At 53.9% G+C, this 25059-nt stretch overlaps 2 protein-coding genes and 1 long non-coding RNA gene across 5 annotated transcripts; 2 read left to right on the forward strand and 1 right to left on the reverse strand.

Annotated features, from left to right (window-relative positions):
• The first annotated feature begins 2888 nt into the window (after positions 1-2888).
• C1H1orf210 (chromosome 1 C1orf210 homolog) lies at positions 2889-10995 on the forward strand. 2 transcript variants are annotated; one of them, XM_076065116.1, is made up of 3 exons: positions 2889-3689; positions 7605-7673; positions 9956-10995. In XM_076065116.1, exons 1-3 carry the CDS (start codon positions 3663-3665, stop codon positions 10346-10348), a joined length of 489 nt encoding a protein of 162 aa, XP_075921231.1. In that variant the 5' UTR covers positions 2889-3662; the 3' UTR covers positions 10349-10995. The 2 variants fall into 2 exon arrangements, with proteins under 2 accessions (XP_075921231.1, XP_075921232.1); XM_076065117.1 differs by having other exon boundaries at positions 2889-3677.
• On the reverse strand, positions 10923-19586 carry LOC116945853 (uncharacterized). Its single transcript, XM_076065104.1, has 6 exons — positions 19245-19586; positions 15302-15821; positions 14802-14930; positions 14163-14276; positions 13818-14049; positions 10923-12797 (listed from the first exon to the last, which is right to left on the reverse strand). Exons 1-6 carry the CDS (start codon positions 19458-19460, stop codon positions 12383-12385), a joined length of 1626 nt encoding a protein of 541 aa, XP_075921219.1. The 5' UTR covers positions 19461-19586; the 3' UTR covers positions 10923-12382.
• Positions 19587-19688: 102 nt separating this feature from the next.
• Positions 19689-23572, forward strand: LOC116946052 (uncharacterized). Of its 2 annotated transcripts, none has more exons than XR_004403424.2 (4): positions 19689-19852; positions 21642-22329; positions 22481-22592; positions 23064-23572. It is a non-coding gene; the product is annotated as an uncharacterized LOC116946052 (long non-coding RNA). The 2 variants fall into 2 exon arrangements; XR_004403435.2 differs by having other exon boundaries at positions 22484-22592.
• The last annotated feature ends 1487 nt before the right edge of the window (positions 23573-25059 follow it).

Consider the following 25059-nt stretch of genomic DNA (forward strand, 5'->3'; position numbering starts at 1 on the left):
AAATAGGTATTTACCATTCCTGGCAATAAAACAGGTGTTAAGATGTTCAAACACAAAATATAAATATTTTGCATTAACCACACGTACTTGTGGTGAACAAGCTCGCTTTGATAATAAACGAGGCCTTGTCTTTGAAACTGATTGGCCTACACCAAAGAGCAGCAGCAGCAGCTTTGTTTCGGCTCAGTCTCACCACCAGTGTTAGCCCAGAGAACCACAAAAGGCGAACAGTACAAGGACAATTCACTATCAGGGCCTTTATATCTCGGGGTGAGCGGCTACAAAATGGGAGCTTTTTTTGCCAGTTTCTATACTTGCAAAACATAGTTTAGTTTTTAAAAGTTATACTCTTTGGTTCTTTCGGTAAAGTCACGTAGGTAGAAATAAAATACAATGAAACAAATCACGACGTTTCGATCGCAACACAAGCGATCCTCATCAGGTGGGACAACCACGGCAAGAACATGGTGAAGTCGGTGGAAGAGCTGCCGTGTAAGAGGTTATATAGGTGAGAGGGGGGGAGGGGGGGGGAGAGGGGGGGTGGACGTGAGGCTGGGGGGGGGACGTGAGACTGGGGGGGGGGGGGACGTGAGGCTGGGGGGGGGACGTGAGACTGGGGGGGGGGGGACGTGAGACTGGGGGGGGAGGGGACGTGAGGCTGGGGGGGGGGGACGTGAGGCTGGGGGGGGGACGTGAGGCTGGGGGGGGGGGACGTGAGACTGGGGGGGGGGGACGTGGGCGGGGCTTGCAGTAAACCGGCAGGTAATGATGGAAACAACAACAACAAGTTAAGGCATTACCTGGTTGATAACATCCTTCCAATGATTGTTCAATTTGTATCCATCTTCTCGGTTGCAGTTTTGTCTTTGTTTAGATATCTGGATGGCTTCATGAACAAACCTTTTTAAAAGTTGCCATTGGTGAACCATGCTTCATCATCATCATCACTATCCATGGGCAAACAGCCCGGAGTACGTGTCCACTGCACATATCGTCATTTGTTGTTGCCACTCTCCTCTGTCTTGTAGTGCCAATATGCTCAAGCCGACGCCACATTATTCTGGCACCAATCTTATGTCATCGTCATGCTGTGCCCTATGAGGTCTTCCTTTCTTTGCCGTTCCTTTCATTTTTCCCAACCACACCATTTTAATTTCCATCTTGTCCATCCTACACGTGTGTCCAAATAATGAGCCAAGAATGTCTGTGTGTCCCGCGCGTGACGTCACTCCACGTCGGCCAGCCCCCCTCATTAATAATCATGAGCAGGTGACGTCACTCCACGTCGGCCAGCCCCCCTCATTAATAATCATGAACAGATTTGAAGCTTTCGTGACTGCAAGGATTCATACTCTTTGGTTTTTTCGGTAAAGTCACGTAGATAAAATAATGCAGCTATCTTGCTGTGACTGTTCCACCTGAAGACGGAAGCTTGTGTTGCCCCCGAAACGTCGTGATTTGATTTAGTTGTTTTCTTTTCTTTTAATTGTATTTTTATCCACGTGACTTTACCGAAAAAACCAAAGAGTATAATCATGAACAGGTTACGTCCTCCACATGGACCCCCTTCATTAATAATCATGAGCAAATGACGTCACTCCACATGGAGCACCCTCCCCCTCATTAATAATCATGAGCAAGTGACGTCACTCCACATGGAGCACCCTCCCCCCTCATTAATAATCATGAGCAAGTGACGCCATTCCACATCGAACAGCCCCCTCATTAATAATCATGAACAGGTGACGTCCTCCAAATGACTCCTCCCCATTAGCGGCTGACGTCACTCCACATGGGGGGGGCGAGGCGCCTCCTCCCCCCTCCTCGGCGTCAACTCACAACCCTCACTACAAAGGCAGAACCCTCACGTCACGTGATCTCCGTAACGCTGTTGGGACATCGAAGTAAAAAGGACGTCGTGATGGACAAGGGATTATAACCTTAAAATGATATAAGGGGCCGTCCATAAATGACGTCACGCACCTGGGGGGGGTTGGTGGTCAGACATTTCTGACGATGTGTGGGGGGTGAGAAATGTGACGTCACGTCAAAATGCGCAACTTTAAATAAATATAAACAACACGTTCTACTTAATTAAATAGACTTTTTAATAAATGTTTTCTCCTACAACATCAGAGTGCAGCGCCACATTAAATACGCACTACAATGGCAATAGTTTAAAACGATTTGAAGGCATGTTTTATTTTGGGAGGGGGGGAGCACAGCTTTGTGACGTCATATGAGGGGGGTCTGACTTTTTGTGCCGACGGGGGGGGGGGGGGTCAAAAATCGTCCAAAATCGCGTGACGTCATTTATGGACGACCCCTAAGTTTGTGTCACCGCGGCCTAACAAATTGCGCACGCATTGATGCAATGAACATCACGTCGCGATCTGCTTTTCGCTTGCAAGTTTCAGATTTACTGCAGTACACCCGTTTGTCCTTGGACGGGCAAGAGGCTCTCTAAATAGTGCCACTTTCCTTCTCATCATTGCCTTCTTCTATGCGACCCATGCAGTTGTGGAGGAATCATGAGTTTATACTATTTGGGTCTTTCGGTAAAGTCACGTACTCTACCCAAAGACCCAAAGAGTATTAATTCCTGCAGTCACGAAAGCTTTTAAGTCAAATCAGGAGTTTGCCATTGTGAGCCTGCCAACACACAACCCGAGTTAAACTACGCTTGGAGTTTACCACGGAACGTGCCAGTGAAGCCATCTCGATGTGCCAAACACTCGTTATTACATTTGGCCAAACATCCGAGTGCAGGGTTAGACGTCTGTGAGGGTTGTGGATAGGGGGTCTGAGCGGTAGTGGGGATTCTGAGGATGAGGTGTAGTGGTCAGATGACGGGTCTTAGTGAACGATAAGGGTTGAGGGGGTCTTAGTGAACGATAGGGGTCGATGAGATGTCGTGTTGAAGGCTAGGGATACGGATATAGAGTAAGGGGGTTGGAGGTGAGGAGTATGTAGATTTAAGAGTGTAATGATTTCCTCTTCACCTGCCCAGGCACCCCCCTCCCGGTCAAAGTCCACGACCATATACCCAGGGAGGTCTCTTCCGCTTCTAGCATAGCCCTGTCTAACTGCCTGGTTTACCTGCCCGGTCTACCTGCCATGCCTACCTGCCCCGTCTAACTGCCCCGTCTACCTGCCCTGTCTAACTGCCCTACCTACCTGCCCCGCCTACCTGCCCTGCCTACCTGCCCCGTCTACCTGCCCCGTCTAACTGCCCCGTCTACCTGCCCTGCCTACCTGCCCCGTCTACCTGCCCTGTCTAACTGCCCTACCTACCTGCCCCGTCTACCTGCCCTGTCTAACTGCCCTGCCTACCTGCCCCGTCTACCTGCCCCGTCTAACTGCCCTGCTTACTTGCCTACCTGCCCTGCCTACCTGCCCCGTCTACCTGCCCCGTCTACCTGCCCTGTCTAACTGCCCTACCTACCTGCCCCGTCTACCTGCCCCGTCTACCTGCCCCGCCTACCTGCCCCGTCTACCTGCCCCGTCTACCTGCCCCGCCTACCTGCCCCGTCTACCTGCCCTGTCTACCTGCCCCGTCTACCTGCCCTGCCCACCTGCTGGCTGCATGCCCTGCCAGGGCAGTGGGGTCTAGGTCTGGCTGACTGAGCCCCCCTTGGTGCAGAGGGGACACCGAACCCCAAATGGGCCAATCGCAGGTACTGACACAGGTACTGACACAGGTACTGACACGGGCTTGAGGCCCCTCGCACTTTACACCGCACGACTGGCACGGGCAAAGGGCAATGTAACACACACACACAGTGTGACACACAATGACACAGTGTGATACACAATGACACAGTGTGACACACAATGACACAGTGTGACACACAATGACACAGTGTGACACACACAGCGACACAGTGAGACACACACAGCCACACAGTGTGACACACAGCGACACAGTGAGACACAGCCACACAGTGTGACACACACAGCGACATAGTGTGACACACACACAGCCACACAGTGTGACACACACAGCGACACAGTGTGACACACACAGCCACACAGTGTGACACACACAGCGACAGTGTGACACACACAGCCACACAGTGTGACACACACAGCGACATAGTGTGACACACACAGCCACACAGTGTGACACACACAGCGACACAGTGTGACACACAGCAACACAGTGTGACACACAGCGACACACTGTGACACACACAGCCACACAGTGTGACACACACAGCGACACAGTGTGACACACACAGCGACACTGTGTGACACACAAAGCGACACACTGTGACACACACAGCGACACACTGTGACACACACAGCCACACACTGTAACACACACATAGCGACACAGTGTGACACACAGCGACACAGTGTGATACATAGCGACACATTGTGATACATAGCGACACATTGGTGACACACACAGCGACACAGTGTGACACACACAGCGACACATTGTGACACACACAGCGACACACTGTGACACACATAGCCACACACTGTAACACACACATAGCGACACAGTGTGACACACACAGCGACACATTGTGACACACACAGCGACACACTGTGACACACAGTGACACATTGTGACACACACAGCGACACACAGTGTGACACACACAGCGACACAGTGTGACACACACAGCGACACACTGTGACACACAGTGACACATTGTGACACACACAGCGACACACACAGTGTGACACAGCGACACACTGTGACACACACAGTGACACACAGCGACACACTGTGACACACACAGCGACACACTGTGACACACACAGCGACACAGTGTGACACACACAGCGACACAGTGAGACACACACAGCCACACAGTGTGACTCACACAGCGACACACTGTGACACACACAGCGACACAGTGTGACACACACAGCGACACAGTGTGACACACACAGCGACACAGTGAGACACACACAGCGACACAGTGAGACACACACAGCCACACATTGTGACACACACAGCGACACACTGTGACAAACACAGCGACACAGTGTGACACACACAGCCACACATTGTGACACACACAGCGACACAGTGTGACACACACATACAGTGACACACACATTGTGACACACACAGCGACACACTGTGACACAGCGACACATTGTGACACACACAGCTACACATTGTGACACACACAGCGACACATTGTGATACATAGCGACACATTGATACATAGCGACACATTGTGACACACACAGCGACACAGTGTGACACACACATACAGTGACACACACATTGTGACACACACAGCGACACAGTGTGACACACACAGCGACACATTGTGACACACACAGTGACACAGTGTGACAAACAGCGACACATTGTGATACATAGCGACACATTGTGACACACACAGCGACACATTGTGACACACAGTGACACAGTGTGACACACACAGCGCCACATTGTGACACACACAGCGACACATTGTGACACACAGTGACACAGTGTGACACACACAGCGACACACTGTGACACACACAGTGACACAGTGTGACACACACAGCGACACATTGTGACACACACAGTGACACACTGTGACACACACAGCGACACAGTGTGACACACAGCGACACATTGTGATACATAGCGACAAATTGTGATACACACAGTGACACACTGTGATACACACAGCGACAGTGTGACACACACAGCGACACAGTGTGACACACACAGCGACACAGTGTGACACACACAGCGACACATTGGTGACACACACAGCGACACACACAGCGACACACTGTGATACATAGCGACACATTGTGACACACACAGTGACACACTGTGATACACACAGCGACAGTGTGACACACACAGCGACACAGTGTGACACACACAGCGACACAGTGTGACACATACAGCGACACACTGTGATACATAGCGACACAGTGTGACACACACAGCGACAGTGTGAGACACACAGCGACGCATTGGTGACACACACAGCGACACATTGTGACACACAAAGCGACACACTGTGACACACAGCGACCCACTGTGACACACAGCGACACATTGGTGACACACACAGCGACACATTGTAACACACACAGCGACACATTGTGATACAGCGACACATTGTGACACACACAGCAACACAGTGTAACACACACAGCGACACATTGTGACACACAGCGACACAGTGTGATACATAGCGACACAGTGTGACACACACAGCGACACATTGGTGACACACACAGCGACACATTGTGACACACAGCGACACATTGGTGACACACACAGCGACACATTGGTGTGACACACAGCAACACAGTGTGACACACAAAGCGACACACTGTGACACACACAGCGACACAGTGTGATACACAAAGCGACACACTGTAACACACACAGCGACACACTGTGACAAGCCGTAAAACCCTAACACACACACAGAGGATAACATTGAAACTCACGGAGTGACACAGTGACACCCAGTCACTGACATTACAACAAAGATCCCCCGTGTAGCCTGTAACAGACTGTTGGGGCAAGTGCTGTTAGGAGCGAGTAGCACCTACGAAGGCCGGCACGGCACACGCGGTGGGGGGGGGGGGGGGGTGACAAGCCTCACGCCCGGCCGCCTTTGTCTCCCCGGTGGCGATGTTAACTACACACAGCATCACCAACTGCTCATTCTAGGCCATGTTGACATAAGGCTAAAGAAAAAGCAGTAAAACTCACTCAAGCGTTGTGTCGCAACGCAACGCAAACGCGCAGTGTCACAGTCGGAAAGGCGGCTCTCCGTGTGTGTACAACACCTTCACAGGTTCTAGGGGAATTGTGTTGGGATTGTGTGTGTGTTGAGCCCGCAGGTTGTGTTTGTCTCAGTCGTGTGTTTGAATGTCCACGTTAATTCAACCGGTCTCAGCGCCGAGTACCAGCTCTGTACAGCGTTTGCGTATTTGTTGATTACGATGTTTGAACCCTCGATTTGAGATGGGAGAGGGGGGATAATTCCACCGTCATGATATGCATCTCGTTTGCATGGGTGTTCAGAGCATATGGCACTGTGGGTTTTTTTATTTCTTCAAAGTCGATTTGATTAACCAGGTAAGGAGGAGAACTCAAAGATAGCGGGATAAGGGTCTCATTTGCAAGAGTTGACCCTGGAGTCAGCAAAAAATGACAAAAGCAAAGCAAAAATAAAGTAAAGCAATGGAGCAAATAGCAATCCGAGCAACAGCAAAAAGCCGGCAAATATCAATCACGGCCAACAGCAGTGACGATTATCTGAACCGGACCTGCCCGAGGTCGATTCAGCCTCAAATGAGTAGCTGTTGTGGATTAAACATCGCCACGAGGGAGTCAAAGGCGGCCGATAGTGGTGCTGGACATCCACCCCCTCGTGTACCGTGCTGGCCTTCATAGGTGCTATTCGCGAACAGCGCTTGCTTATCGAGTACGTTAAGACTACAGGGGGATCTGTGTCCTGGTGATTAATATGGAGTGGTGAAGGGCGTGGAGGTGGCGGTGTGGTTGATGTCGGATAGTGTGGTGCCGGAGTGTTGATGGTCCTGGTGTGAATGGTGGCGTGGTTGATGTCACGTTGTGTGGTCATGGTGTTCGTGTCTTTGTTATTTTGCAGGCGTTCACAATGGCAACCTGCTGGGTTCTCTGCGCGATGCTCTGCTCTCTGCTCATCGATCCGTGCCAGGTTTGACCCTTCACAGGGCCCAGCGATTCTCTCCCAACTATCACGGGGCCCATGCAGTTCTCCCGGGGTCGCAGGGGCCTGTGGGCAGCTGGGCCAGGCTACGTAGAGTCTCTGGCCTCCCTTCCCTCCCAACACTGCCACTCTGAGACACCACACTGCGCCTCAGGTTGCAACAGCCAGAATAAGTCCAATCAGGGCAGATCTCTGCAGCTAAGCAGATGCGAGCCTGACTAGCACTTGGATGGGTGGCTGCCCAGAAACACCAGACTCGGACCACGAGGTGGCCAGGAGATGGCAGGGCAGCGTTTGATTCTTCAAGATATCTGTGCGGAGTCTTTAAGTGTCACCCTTTCTTATGAATGATAGGTTATCTCCGGGGTCACCCGTTTCCTACCACACAATGCCACTCTCATTCATAAATTGACAGACATCTCAATGCAGCAGCACTCTTCTGAGTGCATCTTGAGACAACACGGAGGCTCTCCTAGGAGGCGCCGCGGTGGCGAGATGTTAACTCCCTCGCCTGGTACACAGGAGGGCGTCGAGTTCAACCCCGACCTGACGCCTGCTGCTGTATATTTGGAGTTTGCGCGTTCTTGCCGCAGTCGCGTGGATTTTTCTTCGGGTTCTCAGGTTTTTCTCTCCACATTCAGAATCAACATCGCGCGTCGAGAGTATTTGGCTGCTATCAATTTGCACGTGATAAGCCACTTGGTTGAGCTATGAATTGTGGCCAGGTTGCTTCTGGAAAAGTAACTACATAGCTCAGTGGGCCTTGCCTGGTGAAAGTATAGTTTAAAAAAGTTTCCATTTGTGACCCATGCGTCATCATCATCATCACGATCCATGAGTAGATAGCCCGTAGGCCGTAGGCCGTCTGCCCCCATGGATAGTTTAGTTTTAAGGAAGGCCACGGCTATTTACGTCGTCTCCGAGGGACACGGTCACGGCTGTAGTGATGGTTCGTGTTTATGGTTGGGGCTCGCCTCCTCGACGCGTTTATTGCCGCGCCTGCACTCCCGACCCTCCCTGCCAACCGTCGGCTGTTGGGGGACCCCCGGGCGCGTTGCGAATTCAAAGGTCGCGCGCGCGCGCGCTGCGTCTGGGGCGCGCGCGCGCGCGCTGCGTCTGGGGCGCGCGCGCGCGCGCTGCGTCTGGGGCGCGCGCTGCGTCTGGGGCGCGCGCGCGCGCGCTGCGTCTGGGGCGCGCGCGCGCGCGCTGCGTCTGGGGCGCGCGCGCGCGCGCTGCGTCTGGGGCGCGCGCGCGCGCGCTGCGTCTGGGGCGCGCGCGCGCGCGCTGCGTCTGGGGCGCGCGCGCGCGCGCTGCGTCTGGGGCGTCTGGGGCGCGCGCGCGCGCGCTGCGTCTGGGGCGCGCGCGCGCGCGCTGCGTCTGGGGCGCGCGCGCGCGCGCTGCGTCTGGGGCGCGCGCGCGCGCGCTGCGTCTGGGGCGCGCGCGCGCGCGCTGCGTCTGGGGCGCGCGCGCGCGCGCTGCGTCTGGGGCGTCTGGGGCGCGCGCGCGCGCGCTGCGTCTGGGGCGCGCGCGCGCGCGCTGCGTCTGGGGCGCGCGCGCGCGCGCTGCGTCTGGGGCGCGCGCGCGCGCGCTGCGTCTGGGGCGCGCGCGCGCGCGCTGCGTCTGGGGCGCGCGCGCGCGCGCTGCGTCTGGGGCGCGCGCGCGCGCGCTGCGTCTGGGGCGCGCGCGTGCGCGCCCCCCCCCCACCCCGCAGCAAAACAACGACGGGCCGAGACGCAACGTCCCACACGCACACAGGGATCACGGGGGCCCTCACTGCCACAATCGAGGCCCGTCTGAGACTCCAATATCCACCGCCAGATCCTTAATATCGTATTAAAGTTTTAACCCGGGACTATTTGATTGTTTTTTTTATGATGAGCAAAGAGCAGGGTCTCGTTCCAAGTGGATGTTGGACACCGTAGAGGATGTGGATCGTATTTGGAAGGGCGCAGGTTCAAAGTTCAATTGGGGAAAAGGGGGGAGTCGACCGAGCCCATCGCCCTTCCAGGGTGGATAAAACAGCCATCCCTTCGGGTGGAAGCCAACAATGGTTGTGCAACAGGAGACTCGCCTCTGTCACAAGAATATGGAATTTCCGCCACTGGCTCAGGGCTGCAAAAGCAAAGCCAACGAGCGCCGCCGCTTAGTAAAGAGACGCCGCGAATCCCGTCGGCCTCTCACGCGGTTACTGAAATAACAGAGGAGCGGTGTGAAGTAACGGAGCACCCCCCTCATCCTCCTCCTCCTCTTCACCCCGTGTGGCCGCACAGGCGGAGGCGAGCACCACCCCAGCGGCAAGCGGCAACAGCACCACCGCGGCGAGCACCGGCACGAGCAAACCCGGCCGCGCCCTGCACGCCGTGCTCGCAGTCATGGGCGTGGGGCTGGGCCTCTCGCTTCTGCTCGCCATCGCCGTCAAGTGGCGCAGCTGCTACGAGCACCTGCGCGGCTTCCGCCACCAGCGGTTGGCCGAGGGCGACCGTGCCCACGGCCACAACTTGGGGGAGTCCGGCCTCGCCGTGGTGTCGGGCCCGGGGCTCGGAGCGGCGGGCGGCGTGACGCGCGGCGCCGGAGAAGACGGCGGTGACGACGGCTTCATCGAGGACGGGTACCTCGACGATGCCATCTTCAAGATCGACTCCGACTCCGACATGGAATGCTGAGGCCCCCCCCCCCACCCCGGGGCAGCACGACGACGAGACAGACGCTCCAGACCCTGCCCTCGCCCCACGACCCGGACTTTACCCCGGCTCTCTAAAGCCATAACCCAGACGCCCTGAACAAAACCCCAACTCAATTCCTGTGATCTTGACCCAATGTCTCGAACGTGTGACGCAGACCTCTCGTTATTACCCAGACGCCTCAACCTCTAACCAATATCACCTGACCCTTACCTGGTGATCCCCAACCCCTGGACCAGACCTTACCTTTTTAACCCAATTCCTGTTCCCATTACGCTCCGCCCTCCCTAATCTGACAAGGACCACTGAGTGTGCCGCGATCCGTCAGCCCTCCTCCCTCCCCCCCGCCGATCTCAGCCGCGATTGCACGCGGTGTTCGATTTAAAACGCCCGCGTGCGGATTTCGTTGCTGGTTTGAATTTCCGCGTGTTTTTTTTTGTTGTTGTTGTGCCGCGAGTCCTAGACCGCTCGATTCCTCTCCTCTCCCCCACCCTGGCTCAGCCTGGCTCCCATCCGCCGTGCTCACAAACCACACGTGCTCATTTTGTACCCCGCATTCTGAAGCCTTACAACGCTGAATTTATTGTGTAAACTATGATAAGGTTAAAATAAACATACATTTACTGTTATCTTCGTCGCCGTCGTTGTAATCATCGTCGCTACGATTCAAAATGGATCGTTGGATCATTGCCGCTTGAACGTGCGCCCGGTCAAAAGCACGGCGGACTCGGCGAGGGAGCGTGAACACGCGTGGAGAGGCGAGGGTGTTGAGACACGAGGCGTAGACACGAGACGAGGCAGACACGAAGCAACAGGAGACACGAGACGAGAGGGATAAGAGACACGCGCACACAGAGGGGGATACCGGTGAGACACAAGGTGGAGACACATAGGAGGGGGGGGGGGGGGGGATCCCCGTGGCCGCCGTCTCCGGTTGCAGTTGCTCAGCCTCCGTAAGGCCCTGGCTCTTAAGCGTCCGCTCCTAAGCACGGGGACCGTTCTGATGAGGGCGCGCGCACCGTGGGTGTACGTGCACACATGTAGGTGTGCGAACGGGAGGGTGTATGGGCACGTGTTTGTGTGTGTAAATATAAATATCTCCTCCTCTTGCCCAGGAGTGTCTCACCTTGTCAAGGTGATGGCCGAGGTCGTCGCCTCTTAAGAGTGCCATCTTTGGCATTTTTATTACGTCTACTTACCCAGGAAAGCCTCATCAAGTATTACGATTCTTCTTCAGGCGTTTCCAATGCTACGTATAGACCAAATTGAGGAATTTACGAGTCTCGTTTCAAATTTGGACCGCGACGCCAGGAAGCAGTGACCTACTCTTGCGAACGTCACGGGATCTCAAAACGCCCGTTGTGATATTTAACGTAATTTTTTACGTAATATTTTTTACGGTCAATGCACACTGCAGTATTCATCAGGGCAGCCGATGAATCCGAACCGTGTACCTTTGCAACAAGAGGCGAACGATACTGCTGGGCCATGTCACCGCCATTGGTGTTAGGCGCGTGATGATTCAAGCCTGAATCACAAGCCTGAATCACAAGCCTGATGATTCAGGCTTGCGATTCGATTCGAAAATCGATACTTTTCCGTCTCGTTTTGATCGTCCCGTTTTTGCATTGCTTCTCCTCTCTCTTTATTTTCACACCTCACTTTGTACGCTGTTATTTGCTCCACCCGAGCCTGTAACGTAACAATTGCATATCGCGTGCGTAAGCCGCTCGCTCGCGCACGAGTCGATGCGCCTGCAGCACTGCGAGCAGCGGAATCGACGCATCGTTCACGATAGAGCCTCCGGCGTTTCGGTGTGCGGTCGGCGGGGCCCAGTCGGCGCCCCCCAAGAGACTGATGGGCCCCCCCCCCCCTCCGCCGGTAGTCAAGTCAGGAGGGACGGCAAAACCCGGCGGTTTCGGGTTGGCGGTAGGACCTGGTAGTTTCAAGGTGGGGGGGGGGGGGGGGGGGGGGTCAGCCCAGCGCGGAGGAGGGAGGGCCCGGGCAAGCGCCGGGCTAGAGCCCGGCGGGCCCGGCGTCGTTGCGATGCGTGCGCTTGTGCCGGTTAAGGTTGGACGACTGCGTGAAGGCCTTGCCGCACACGTTGCACACGTGGGGGCGCTCGCCCGTGTGCGTGCGCGAGTGGTACAGCAGGTGGCCCGCCTGCGAGAAGGTGCGGCCGCACTGCCCGCACGCGTACGGCTTCTCCCCCGCGTGGATGCGCGCGTGCACGCGCAGCTGGCAGTTGTGGCGGAAGCGCTGGCCACACACGCCGCAGGCGAACGGCCGCTCTGACAGGGGCAGCGCCAGCGGCAGGGGCAGCGACGGCAGCGTGAGCGACGACGACGAGGAGCGGCACCAGCGCGACGTGGCAGGAGGGGGCAGCGGGGCCAGCGGGAAGCTCGGGCCGACCGGGGCATCCGACACGAAGCTGAGATGCGGGCACACCGAGCGGCGGATACGGTTCACACCACGGACGCACAGGCAAACAGAGACGGAGATCCCCCGTGTAGCCTAATCAGACTGTTGGGGCAAGTGCTGTTAATGAGCACCTATGAATGCCTATGAATGGCAGATGAGGTGTGGGTGGCCAGCACCACGCTCGACCGCCTATGTCTCCCCAGAAGCGATGTTTACACACCACACTAGGTATTAATTTGAGGCTGAGTCAACCTAGAGGAGGTTGACTCAGGACCGGTTCAGATAATAATCATCACTGGTGTTGGCCATGAGCGGGAATCGAATTCAGGTTACCGGGTTTGTAGCGCAGCGCGCTAACCGCTACACTGCCGCTCCGCCCAAAGGCAGCCGGGCGTGGTGCTGGCCATCCACCTCCTCGTGTGCCGTGCCGGCCTTCATAGGTGCTCGCTAACAGCACTTGCCCTAACAGTCTCTTAAGGCTATATGGGGGATCTTTGACATAAAGGCACCATCACACATATAGACGTACACAATGACAATCACCATTACCATCACACCCACGCCATCATATGCACCGTCACACATATGCACCATCACACACCATCCCACACATTCACAGCATAAATCACACCCACGTACACACTGTAACGGTTACCTTAAGATGCAAAGTGACAGTGACATCTTCACAACGTTTGTGCCAGGCTATGTGCATTGAGGCTATTACGGGAAGTGTGGAAGGCTCGCTGGCAGGTCACAGGACAAACCCATCTGTCACTGACTGAGATGGCTGATATGCACCACCTGTTCTGCCCACTGTGAAATTATACCACCACACACACACCTTCGTAAAAACAACCGTCATTCGCTGCTGAGTGTCGGTGACGTCACCACGGTGCTTGTGCCGGGCTATGTCCAATTTAAGGCCATGTGAAGCGTCGAAAGCCCGCTCGCAGGAGGTCACGGGACAGACCCAGCAGGTGCCATGGGTTGACCGAGACGCCTGGCATCATCGCTCACACAGCCCCCGTACCTGTACGCGTCCGTGTCGAGGCTGCCGTACGTCTCCCCCAGCCCCTCTCTGGACATCCCCTCGGACTGCTCCATCTGCCCAGAGGCGGGGCCCACGCAGGGGAGGGGCCCCCCGCGGGAGGCGGGGCCTTCAGACGCGGGGCCCCCCAGGGGCTCCTGCCGGTCCCAGCCCCCCCTGCTGCGCACGCCCCCTGCTGGGCCCGGGGTTGCTCCAATGCAAACCTGGCCTCCTGCTGCAGTACAGAGGGGGCATGGAATCAATGGGCAGGGCAGGAGTGCAGAACAGCGGAAGCAGTGAAGGCAGGGCTGTGGGGGTGGGAGGGCGGCGAGGGGCAGCGGGAGGTACCATCACAGGAGTCGTCGCGCTCCATCTTGACCTTGCGGTCACTGCCGTCGCCGTCTCCGTCGTGGAACGGGGGGGCGTCCGGCTCCACGGGGCTCGGGGGACGCTCCACCGGCACTGCCACCGCGGTGGACCCACGGTGAACAGACATATATATATGAACCGTGGTGAACCCATGGTGAACGTACACCGCAGTGAACATAGGCACAACCGAGCAGAAACAAAGGCGGACCGCCGTAGACCACGGTGATCTGAGAGCGGTTTCTAGTAGTGCCACGTGAGTGTGGTTCGGGTGCGAGCCGTAGTGGAACGGTTAGCGAGTCATGTTACGAACCCAGCGACCCGAGTTCCATTCCCGCTCACGGCCGACACCAATGACGATTATCTGAATCGGTCCTGGGCCTCCCCTCGGTCGACTCGACCTCAAACAAGTACCTGGTGCGGTGTGTAAACATCGCCACTGGAGAGACAAAGGCAGCCGGGCGTGGTGCTGTCCCCCCACCCCCTCCCTCGTGTGCCGTGCCAGCCTTCAAAAGGTGCTCGCAAACAGCACTTGCCCCAACAGTCTGTTAAGGCTATATGGGGGATCTTTGTCTTTGTGTTAGTGTTCTGTTAGTGCGGTAGTGTGGTGTGGTGGCTCACCGGTTGGCGCGTGCGCCCCCCAGCCGTGCTCCAGGCCGTACACACCCTCGGCGCCGTCGTTGCCGCTGGCCACCGCCACCTCGTCCTCATCCTCCTCTTCGTCGGCCTCGGAGCGCCCAACCTCTCCCTCTGCACGCACAGCAGACATCGCACCACCACGGCTGTCACCCGCCGAGGCTCATCATGGCAATGTCGGAGACAAGGAGACCAAGCCATTGCTATCGTGAATTTCAAGTCTCCCGGCTGTGATTAAATCCGGCCGTGCCACAAGTTCGGTGTCTCAGACAGGAAAGCAAGAGTGAAATGACAGCCCCCAGCTAGCGCCTATTTTTGCGAAAGCCTTCAGCGATTAGATCTTGATTTGAAGTTTTCGTGACTGCAGGAATCCATACTCTTTGTTTGGCGTCCACATCTGTGGGGGTTCTGCATGACCCTCGAGTTCCCCGGGCCCGCCGTGTCGGGACAGCAGAAGGCGCGAGCACGTGGAGAGACTGGCGCACCTGCGAAGGGGCTGGGCTCGTCGTGTTCCGCCAGCAGCCCGGCCTGGTGCCCGACGGCCGGGTCCAGGGAGCTGAGGCGCGCGGCGAAGAGCGCCAGCTCACGGCTCAGGCTCGTGAGTTGCGCCACCATCACGTCGAGGAGGCCGCCCAGCGATGGATGCTGTTGCTGCTGCTGGCGCCCCGTTGGCGTCTCGGCAGACGCGTACACCGTGGGGTCGTGGTGCCGGGACACGGCGTGTGGCGCCAGCGCCTCGAGCGTGCGGCGCAGCACGGCGTAGAAGGCGAAGGGCAGGCGCTGGCGCGCCGCCGAGAAAAGCTCGGCCCGCACGAGCGGGGGCTCGGCGCACGCCAGCAGATCCTCGTAGTCCCCGATCCCCAGCTCCCGCTCCATGGCCTGGGCGAACGGCAGCTTCATGCCCTGGGCTGCCAGCCACGCGGGGAAGTCCGCCCGCGGGTCCGGCCCCAACAACGCCACACCGCCGCCCGGCATAGCCACCGCCGCCGCCGCCATTCCCGCTGCCTCGAGGAGGGGGGCGGAGGGGAAATGGAAATATCGCAGACAAGAACACAATTAAAAACGTAGCAGATTTAACAATACATACCAATGTAAGATAATTCAAATCACTCCAAGCCTATCTGAAATTGTCTTACAGGAACATTTCCATTATTAATTGCCAATATACAGCGCGACATACACACGTGCAAACGGTTGTACATGGTGTGACACATGAAGCACCGATTGTGAGTGCCTGATGGAGTGAGGGACTTACATTCTCATGTTCTGAAAAAGGTAATCATCACTGTAATCTACAGGTTAAAAGGATAATAATGCAAATCGATAATGCGCATTCCATCCTAGGATCCTAATGTCCAATGCATAAAAAAATACGGAACAAAATCAGAGCCAGGGGCAACCGACCAAACTAAAGAGAGATGGGCCACTTTAAAGAGATGGGTTTTCTAAGCAGACTTAAAATATATCTACCGACTCCGACCGCCTGATCTGAAGTGGCAAGATGCTCCATAGCTTCGGTGCCACGCTAACAAAAGCACCGATCACCAAAAGACCGCAACCGAGATCTGGGAGTGTTGAGCAGTTGGAGATCAGAAGATCTTAAGGACCTTGATGGAATATATACATGCATTAGTTCCTGCAGGTAATGTGGGGTGAGCCCTTTTAAAGCCTTATAGGTCAATGGCAGTATCTTAAAATCCACTCAGAAGCTGACCGATAACAAATGAAGAGATAAGAGAACTGGTGTACTTTGGCACACATATCGTCAAGTTTATGCTCATAACTAGGAAAAAACAAAAAACTAAACGTTAAATTTTGGACTCACAAAACTTGTGGGGGCAAGGCAAACATTTTTTTTTCTGTTTGGAATCTCAACGACGAAAGTTTTTAAACCCGGATCTTTTCCACGTTGCTGGTCCCAAAAGAAAAATCTCAGGGTTCAGAAATAAGTAATATTAAAAAAAACTTTTTTTAAAAACACGGTTTATTGAAATGTACCGTACTAGTAATGGAAGAACTCCACGACTCCAGGAAGTGGCCCCGAAGCTTGCCATAACGTAAGAGACCGTGGTGAATTACAGCCAACGTCAGTTGAGTGTGGACAATTAGACCCAAGCCGAAACATAACGTATAACAAAAATGTTAAAAAAATATATTTTATTTTTAATGACAGAATATAATATTGTCATCAGTATGACATAAGTATACCAAGTTTACAGTCGATAGCACATTGGGAAGTGGGTAAAATTTTAGTTACACAAGATTTGAGGATACAACAGACAGTGAGTTAATAAAAAGCGTGTAAATATAAACGTTACATTTTAGAGAACCTCTTGGAAAGAGTGTGCCACTTGAGTCAACATAAAAGTTGTCAGTGCCACACTATCAATCGTGGACATCTGTGAAGAAGAGCTTCGTAGCTCATCGGATTCCTCCTGCAGCCTAAATAAACATTGTGACTCTGAAACTATCGTGTTCTGGAGAAGCTGTAAATTATGTTAATAATGTGTGTAACAATTCTGCACCACGAGTTTGCATGACAATATACAATGGAGTGCTAAGCTGGTCCCTGGAGCCCGTGAGGTGACTTCTGTAACTGCTTTTCGTCAATATTTAACATTGCAGTTACAATGTAAGGCTCCAGTTAATGCATAGCCCACAGATTAGTATGGTAGACTGCACGGTATTCATTGAAACATTACACAAGCACAAATAAGAAAAACAACTCAACAATAACACTGTGGCCTTAAAATAAAAATGTGCAGTAAAAGACAACGTTTCCAGCAATGGCTCTTCACAAAAGCACTTTAAGGCAGAGTTGCGTTACATCCCGCTGTAAATCCATTTTTTGAGTTTCGAGACCACGGCGCGAATTACTCAATAACCCAAAAGCTTAACGTGCGGCAATGAATACACGACCTCGTGAGACCCGTCACAATCTATCATTAACTTCGGTAATGTGAGGTAGGCATGAGCGCTCTCGCCTGTACACCTACCAATTACGTTACGTGGGCTCGGAACCGAAATCTCCGGACAATAAGACGTTCTGGAAATTAAGACGCAAAAACAGTTCTGTAAACCTCGTCTGACAGGGCTACAGGATTCCCCCCCCCCCTCCCAGCCGTTATACAGGGTAGTTTAACACGTAGGCTTTCGCGACCAATATTATTCATAATAAAGGTTTTTGGGTTAGATCGCGTTATTTATAAATGTGTCGTAACCCTCCACCACCCGACACGGCCAATCAGCAAAAAAGTGTCACGTTGACAAAAGACAATTAGTTCACTGCTTTAGCCCACCGGTGTGTTGACGAGTGAATCCACAACATTTACAGTTTTTGAATACGACGTTTCGCTGGTAATTACATCCAGCATCATCGGGCAATTCGCCAGAATGGTAAAGCCCTCTCAAATAGAGCAGCAGGGTGACGTCATCATTTAACTCATTCAGCTGCAGTAATGATATAATCGATTAGTAATCAGTCAATGGTTATGATTAGTAATGAGTTGCAGATTAGTAATTAGTTGCAATGTGTGTTATTGTGATTATATGCTACGTTAGTAAACACTTCTGAGAATTTGCAACAATTCCACAAAAAATGTTCCTGGAGAAGATTCCAGGCGTGTATCGACAATGATGGCGAACAAGTGGAGACGTACATTTGTTATCATGTTACAGTGTATCATTCGTTATTATCACATTAAAAGTGATAGTCCCATGTAAGTGTTAACATTTTTTTGAAGCGCTCTGTATTATTCCACTGACGTTGACTTGAGGCTCGGAGTGTCTCTTTCGTTCTTCCACTGAACCCTGCGGACACGAGAGGTCTTTAACGTCCCCGCTGTGCCCTTGGGGGTTGTTCCGTAACGCGGTTTGTATCCGAGTCGATTGCTATCCGCTTCATCGCTGTGATTGTTTTTAACGTCATTGTTTTCGCAAGTGATACTATCCTTGGCAGTCTTATTATAGTTCTCGCCTGCTTAAACGAAATAAACATGACTCGATCCTTACGTCCGAACCGCCAAAAAAGCTCAATCCCAAGAATGAATGAATCCCCGACACACTGCAAACCCTCAAGATAAACGTTAAAACTATCCCCCAGAACTGGGACTGCCGACAGCAAAACTCCCTGGAGCGAGCCGCTTGACCGGAGCAGCGACCCCGAAACCCGTACGCCAAACCCCCTACCTAGGGCAGGCAATGCACCGCTAGGCTGGGGCCACCGGTCAGAACCCCCTGCACTCGGAACCCCAACGCTTAACCCCCCTACACCGAGACCCCTAAGACTGGGACTGCCGACACCGAACCCCCCTAAAGCGGCTGGGGCTTTCAATCGCGCCGCTCGGCCCCGCACTGACTGGGGCGGGGACCAAGGCAACGCGAGGCCTCTCGGCCTATCCCCCTCGTCCGCCCGCGCCGCCGCTTCACCTGGCTCGCAGCAGGCTCCGCTCCCTTGATGCCGAGTGGGGGTCCCGAGCTCCGTGCGTTGCCCAGGGGCTTCGGGGTCCGGGGAGGGAGGGAGGGGTTGGTGGTGGAGGTGGTGGCCCCTGCGAGGAGCGGGAGTCTCGGCGCGGCTGATCGGGGCACTGCGGCTACGGAAGGGGGGGGGCCGCGGCGTCGCTGCTCGAGACGCTCCACGGCCATCTTGGGCAGGGAACGGCGGCGGCCCCGTGCGCGTGGCGTCACCGCCCGGGGGGGTGGGGGGGTCGCGTCACGGTCGGTTGACGTCACCCGTCGCACTGAGCGAGGGAGTCTCTCCCCCCCACTCCCCCTACAAACATGGCGGCCGCAGACGCTTTACAACCCTCTCCCACCACCTACGTATGATGGGTGGGGGAGGGTTGGGGGGGTTGTGGGGGGCCCGACCGACCGACCCCTGACCCCCGATCGCAGGCGCGCTTCGCAAATCGAATCGGATCGAGCGGGAGACGCAGCAGCAGCAGCAGGAGCAGCAGCAGTAGCGAGAAGAAGCATCCGAGATGGAAACATTTGTCAGCGAAAAGGCGCGCGAGCTTTCTGGGCACAATCAGAAGAGGGTGCGATCTTTTTAATTGCGTGTGCTCGATTTTTTTTTGCTGTTGTTATTGCTGTAACGTTGTGCTTACGTTCTGAACCCCCGTGCGCCCCTCCACCCTCTCCGATCCTTTCACTGGGACATCTGTGCAAACAAAACAAAAAAGAACTTCGTATCTCATCGGATTCGCTGCAGTAATTTAAAGAAATATTCCGATGCGAGTCTGCGTCGCTACGCGGTGGGGGGGGGGGGTTGGCGCCGTTTTGTATCGACGCTCTGTTGTAGCGGCGCACGTGGCCCGGCCCGGCTCGCCCTGCGATTGGCTGGATTCGTGGGGCATCGGCCAGGCCCCTCCCACGGGAGAAGCCGCGCGGCGCGTGGCGCGCGTGCGTGCGGTGGCACGTGTTGGGGTTTTTGTTTTTGTTGTTGTCGTCGTTGTTGTTGTGCCTGCTGGGGTAGACGGAGGCGGCCGGGCGTAGTTTTTGGCCACCCGAAACCCTCGTTTTTGCACACAGCGTTGGTGTACGGTGCTATTTCAGCAATATTTTGATGGGTTTTTTTTTCCTGGATTTTCTGTTTGCACAGTCACACACAGTCACTTTAAGATGTTTTTTTGTTGTTCGTGTTTTTTTGTTTGTTGCGGTTGCACCCGATTCAAGAACCGAATGCCTCACAGGGCTATACCAAATTAATTAAACTATTAACTATGTGTGCCACCGTGCCGGCCTTCGTAGGCGCCAATACTCGCTGACGGCCCTCGCCTCGCAAATCTGTTAAAGGCTACACGGGGGGGGGGGGGGGGGGTTCTTTGTCTTTGTGCATACACGGTACATTGTGTACATACACGTGTACTGTATACATTGTGTATAGTGACGTATGTATACAGTACAGCGCGTGTACACGTACGTGTGTGTATATACAGTGCAGTGTGTGTACATTCACGTGTCTAGACATTGCTCGGATGCGTGCACGTGTATATACAGTACAGTGTGCACATGCACGTGTGTGTACATACCTATTACATTGTATGCATGCACGTGTATATACAGTACATTGTACATGCACGTGTGCACATGCGGGCATGTTATTTCAAGCGTTTGGTTGCGTGTGTTCATGCACGTGAGTGCATATCTGTAAATACCGTATGTGCATGTGTAAAGTATAATCTATATGCATGTGTGCACACGCGGTTGCAAGCGTGTACTGTATATGCTTTTATATATGTTGGTGTGTAGGCATGTGTGTTAATGTTTATCGTTATACATGTGCATAAATTATTACAATTTACCAATCCACTGCTGGATTAAAGCCGTGTTGTCAATGGGGGTTGCTTGACCATACTTCAACTCACTGGTCAGTGCAGGTTTGTGAAGCGGTGGGGGGGTGGAGGTGCAGTGGTTTGGGCAGGTTCAGATAAAACTGATTGATGATAGCCGTGGCTAGAGATCAAACCTCGATATTCGGGTCCATAGTGCAGTACGCCAACTGCTTTGTCATCGTGTTCCCCACAAATATTGAAGAAGGATCGGTCATTGAGCTGCAGGACAATTTATCACATTGGTAACACGAGCCGTGCATGTACAATATCCATTCAGCGTGCTGTCTCTCTCGATGCCATTGTGCCACTGTTTCGTGGTGAGTTGTGCCTATAGGCGAGTTCGTGCGAGCCAAGGGCGTTGTGATACAGTCACTGCAAAATGTGGTGTACACTGAATTCCCAGGTCACTCTCGAAAATTAGCCTATCCTTGTCTCTTGAGGTTTTGTCCGGTGAAACAATACACTTAAATAGTGAAGTTCCATTGCCCCGCAGGTGCATGGTGATTGACGGGGGACACAAGTGGCGGGGCCTGGCAGCGCTGAGCACCCGCAGCGGCGTGTGACCGCAGAGGAGGAGGTGGTGCCGTCTCCCCCCTCGCCTGCTGTCCCGGCGAGGCGCAACCCCCGGGGTACGAGGGGCGGCGGCAGCGCGTCCGACGCCGCCCGTGCGCCGAGTGCGGCAAGGCACTCTGGCGCCGCAATGACCAGCGCAAGCCAGGGCGCGCACACACGGGCGAGCGGACCCACGCGTGCACGCAGTGCGGCAAGACGTTCGCGCAGTCGTCGGCGCTCAACCAGCACCGGCGCTCGACGCGGGCGGCCGAGCGGCCCCGTGGGCGCGACCGGCGGTTCGGGAAGTGCGCGGCTCCGGAGCGACGCCGCGGGTGACGGGCCGCTCCGCTGCCGTCGCCGCATCGCGGTCCTCGTGCGCGTTCAGAAAGGCGGCCCTTCGTGCGCGAGGACCGCGGCCGGGTGCTCGCATGTGGCCTGGAGCTGAGCGCGCACCGGCGGGCCCACGTGTGCGTATCTTCCGTGCGGGAAGAGCTTTGGTCGAGCGTGGGACCTGGCGCAGCATCGACGGCCGCATGTGACCGTTGGGCCCCCCCGCACCCGTGTGGCCTCGGCTTCCTCGCCACAGCCCATCCAGCGACAACATGAGGCCTGCGGCATCGTGGCAGATGGTGAGAGCCCAATGTTACGTTTTAATCGCATGGCTCGGTTGTCCCGGTCGTATAGGATTATGGTGATAGGCAATTGCCTTGAGTTGTGAGTCACACTGCCGGTTTACCATCACTCACCTGTCTTTACCTCTCCACTCCCATGCCTCCTCAGCAGGGTTCACGCCGGCTGGCCCAGCCGCGTCTTCGGGGGCATCCACCGGAAGACGGTACTCCGGTTGGCTGGCGGTGCACCGGTGTACGCACATGGGCGAGAAGAGGCACAGGTGATGCCCCAAACCTCTTCCCACCGATACACCAGTCCCACATCTCCTGTCCTTGCTTGCATTAAAAAAATATATTGAGTAATTTCAATTCATGTTGGTTCTTAATATTTTGATGTGCGTCAAATAACAGTAAATTATTATTATTTTAAAATGTAATGCATTTATATATAATGGCTTTTTGTGACTCCTACCTCCATTTGAGGAAACTACATTAACTGTTTTCTTTCAAACAAACTATTTTTAAATAGAATCACCTTGTAGTTCATCTGTTATTACAGCGACTTTGGGGTGTTGCAGTGCTTAGTGCACTGTGCTATTAACCCAGCAATTTGAATTCAATTCCTGTGCAATCCCGATCTCACTGTCCCTTCGTATCGTGGCTTGGCCTTGAGAGGCCCTCACTGACAGCACCTGCCTGCGCCACACGTAGAGACGTCCACCTTGTCTTTGCTGGCGTGCGTGGTACTGCAGGTGCGAGGAGTGCGGTAAGGCTTTCTCCCGGGCCTACAAGCTCATCCCACTTGGGCGAGAAGCCCAACACCTGCTCCTCCTGCGGCCTGGCCTTCCGCGTCAAGCACCACCTCACGCGCCACCAGCGCAAGCACGTGGCCAGCTGCTGACGGGGGGCCACGTGCGATGGTCCACGGCCCTGCTGAAGACGCCGCCGTACGCAGAGCGACGCTACCGCCCGCCTTCGCAGGCACATTACGAGATCGCAAAGGCTCGTTAAACTCGACACTTGAGGACTCCGTTGGTGGAGATGGTGCTACAGGGTCTGGAGATGCTCTTTGTTGGCAGAGATTGTGTGCTGCGGGAGCTGTTCACATTAAGGTACTGGAGGCGATGGTCTGGTGGTGTCGCATAGTCTAGCCGACCGTTTGCACATGTCATGCATCTGCACTGGTTGTGCACAGCCTGCCCTTGCAAAATATATTTCACGGAGCTCTTATGTGGTTTAAATAAAGCATATACGTTTTGTGGTCGTTAGAATGGTGTATCTTCATTCACAGAGGCAAGCCATTGTGCGCCAGTGTCATGGCAGTGGCGTGCAAGCATACATAAAAACTGAAGACATTCGTCAAATGAAAGGTATATAATTATGCAACGTTCTGGGCAATGGGCCTTATCCATAACACACATACATATAGGCCAGAGAATGTTGATGGATGTGGGTTGAGTTTTATTGTAATTAGGCTCTACATCTTACTTGGGCTCGACGGTTTATTGGTCTGTGGTTGGGGCGAGATCTCCCATCGCCTGGTATGCAGGAGGTTGTAAGTTGCATCCCGACCCTGACGCCTGCCTGTATATTTGGAGTTTACATGTTCTCTATCTTGGTTACGTGGATTTCTCTCCGGGTCCTCCGGTTTTCCCCTCCATCCATTTAGAATCAACATCACGTGTTTAGGATATTAAGCCACGAAGTTGAACTATTATTTGTGATGGCCAGGTACGCTTCTGAAAAAGAGCTTTATAGCTCAGCGAGCCTTACCTGGTAAAATAAAAAAAGTTTTCGGTGAACGCGGTCTTCACAATTAGATCATGTGTGTATGCATACGCAGCAGTAAAGTTAATTGAAACATGCAGAATACGTATGATGCCCTACGGAAACGCCCATTGTTCAACTGCACTCTTGAATGTGGCGAATACCAATTGTGGAAGGCCCATACTCTTTGGTTCTATTGGGTAAAGTCACGTAGGTGAAAATAAAATAACAAAAAATCACGACGTTTCGGCCACAACACAAGCGGCCTTCATCAGGTGAAGGGACGAGCCTGTCTGGAGGACAGCGCTGGAGTGGAAGAAGCCACGCTTAGATCACGACCTTTAAGCTGTGTGAGAAGATAAGACCAAGCGCCTTGACAAAGGAATTAGCATATAATTTAGCATTGAAATGGCTCATTGAAATAGGTACCCTTGACAAAGGAATTAGCATCGAATTTAGCATTGAAATAGCTGAGTGATTAGCTAGTAACTGGTCACAGAAATAGCTATGTTAAAGTTAGAGTATATACATTCACCGAGGCACCTAGTACTCATCAAACAGGAGAATTTAGCGAAACACAACCACGCTCAGACATCGGACCTGTGTGCGAGCAAACAAGGTGTTCTGACACCTTGTTTGCTGTTCTGTCAGAACACCTTGTTTGCTCGCACACAGGTCCGATGTCTGAGCGTGGTTGTGTTTCGCTAAATTCTCCTGTTTGATGAGTACTAGGTGCCTCGGTGAATGTATATACTCTAACTTTAACATAACTAATTCTGTGACCAGTTACTAGCTAATCACTCAGCTATTTCAATGCTAAATTCGATGCTAATTCCTTTGTCAAGGGTACCTCTGCGGATGTGTATACTTTAACTTAGCTATTTCAATGAGCCATTTCAATGCTAAATTATATGCTAATTCCTTTGTCAAGGCGTTTGGTCTTCTTTATCTTCTCACAGCTTAAAGGTCGTGATCTAAGCG

This window comes from Petromyzon marinus, chromosome 1 (assembly GCF_048934315.1).
Source record: "Petromyzon marinus isolate PM22_M1 ecotype Great Lakes invasive population chromosome 1, UKy_Petmar_22M1.pri1.0, whole genome shotgun sequence".
Taxonomy (NCBI): Eukaryota; Metazoa; Chordata; class Hyperoartia; order Petromyzontiformes; family Petromyzontidae; genus Petromyzon; species Petromyzon marinus.

What these genes read in the sequence shown, in the direction of transcription:
- LOC116945853 (XM_076065104.1), bottom strand. Translation starts at nt 19,460, where the DNA reads ATGGCCGTGGAGCGTCTCGAGCAGCGACGCCGCGGCCCCCCCCCTTCC. An exon ending in CGGAGCCTGCTGCGAGCCAG is followed by an intron (nt 15,822 to 19,244) that starts GTGAAGCGGCGG and finishes CCCCTCCTCGAG; the next exon opens with GCAGCGGGAATGGCGGCGGC. An exon ending in CGAGCCCAGCCCCTTCGCAG is followed by an intron (nt 14,931 to 15,301) that starts GTGCGCCAGTCT and finishes CTGTGCGTGCAG; the next exon opens with AGGGAGAGGTTGGGCGCTCC.
- C1H1orf210 (XM_076065116.1), top strand. Translation starts at nt 3,663, where the DNA reads ATGGGCCAATCGCAGGTACTGACACAG. An exon ending in AATCGCAGGTACTGACACAG is followed by an intron (nt 3,690 to 7,604) that starts GTACTGACACAG and finishes GTTATTTTGCAG; the next exon opens with GCGTTCACAATGGCAACCTG. An exon ending in TGCTCATCGATCCGTGCCAG is followed by an intron (nt 7,674 to 9,955) that starts GTTTGACCCTTC and finishes GTGGCCGCACAG; the next exon opens with GCGGAGGCGAGCACCACCCC.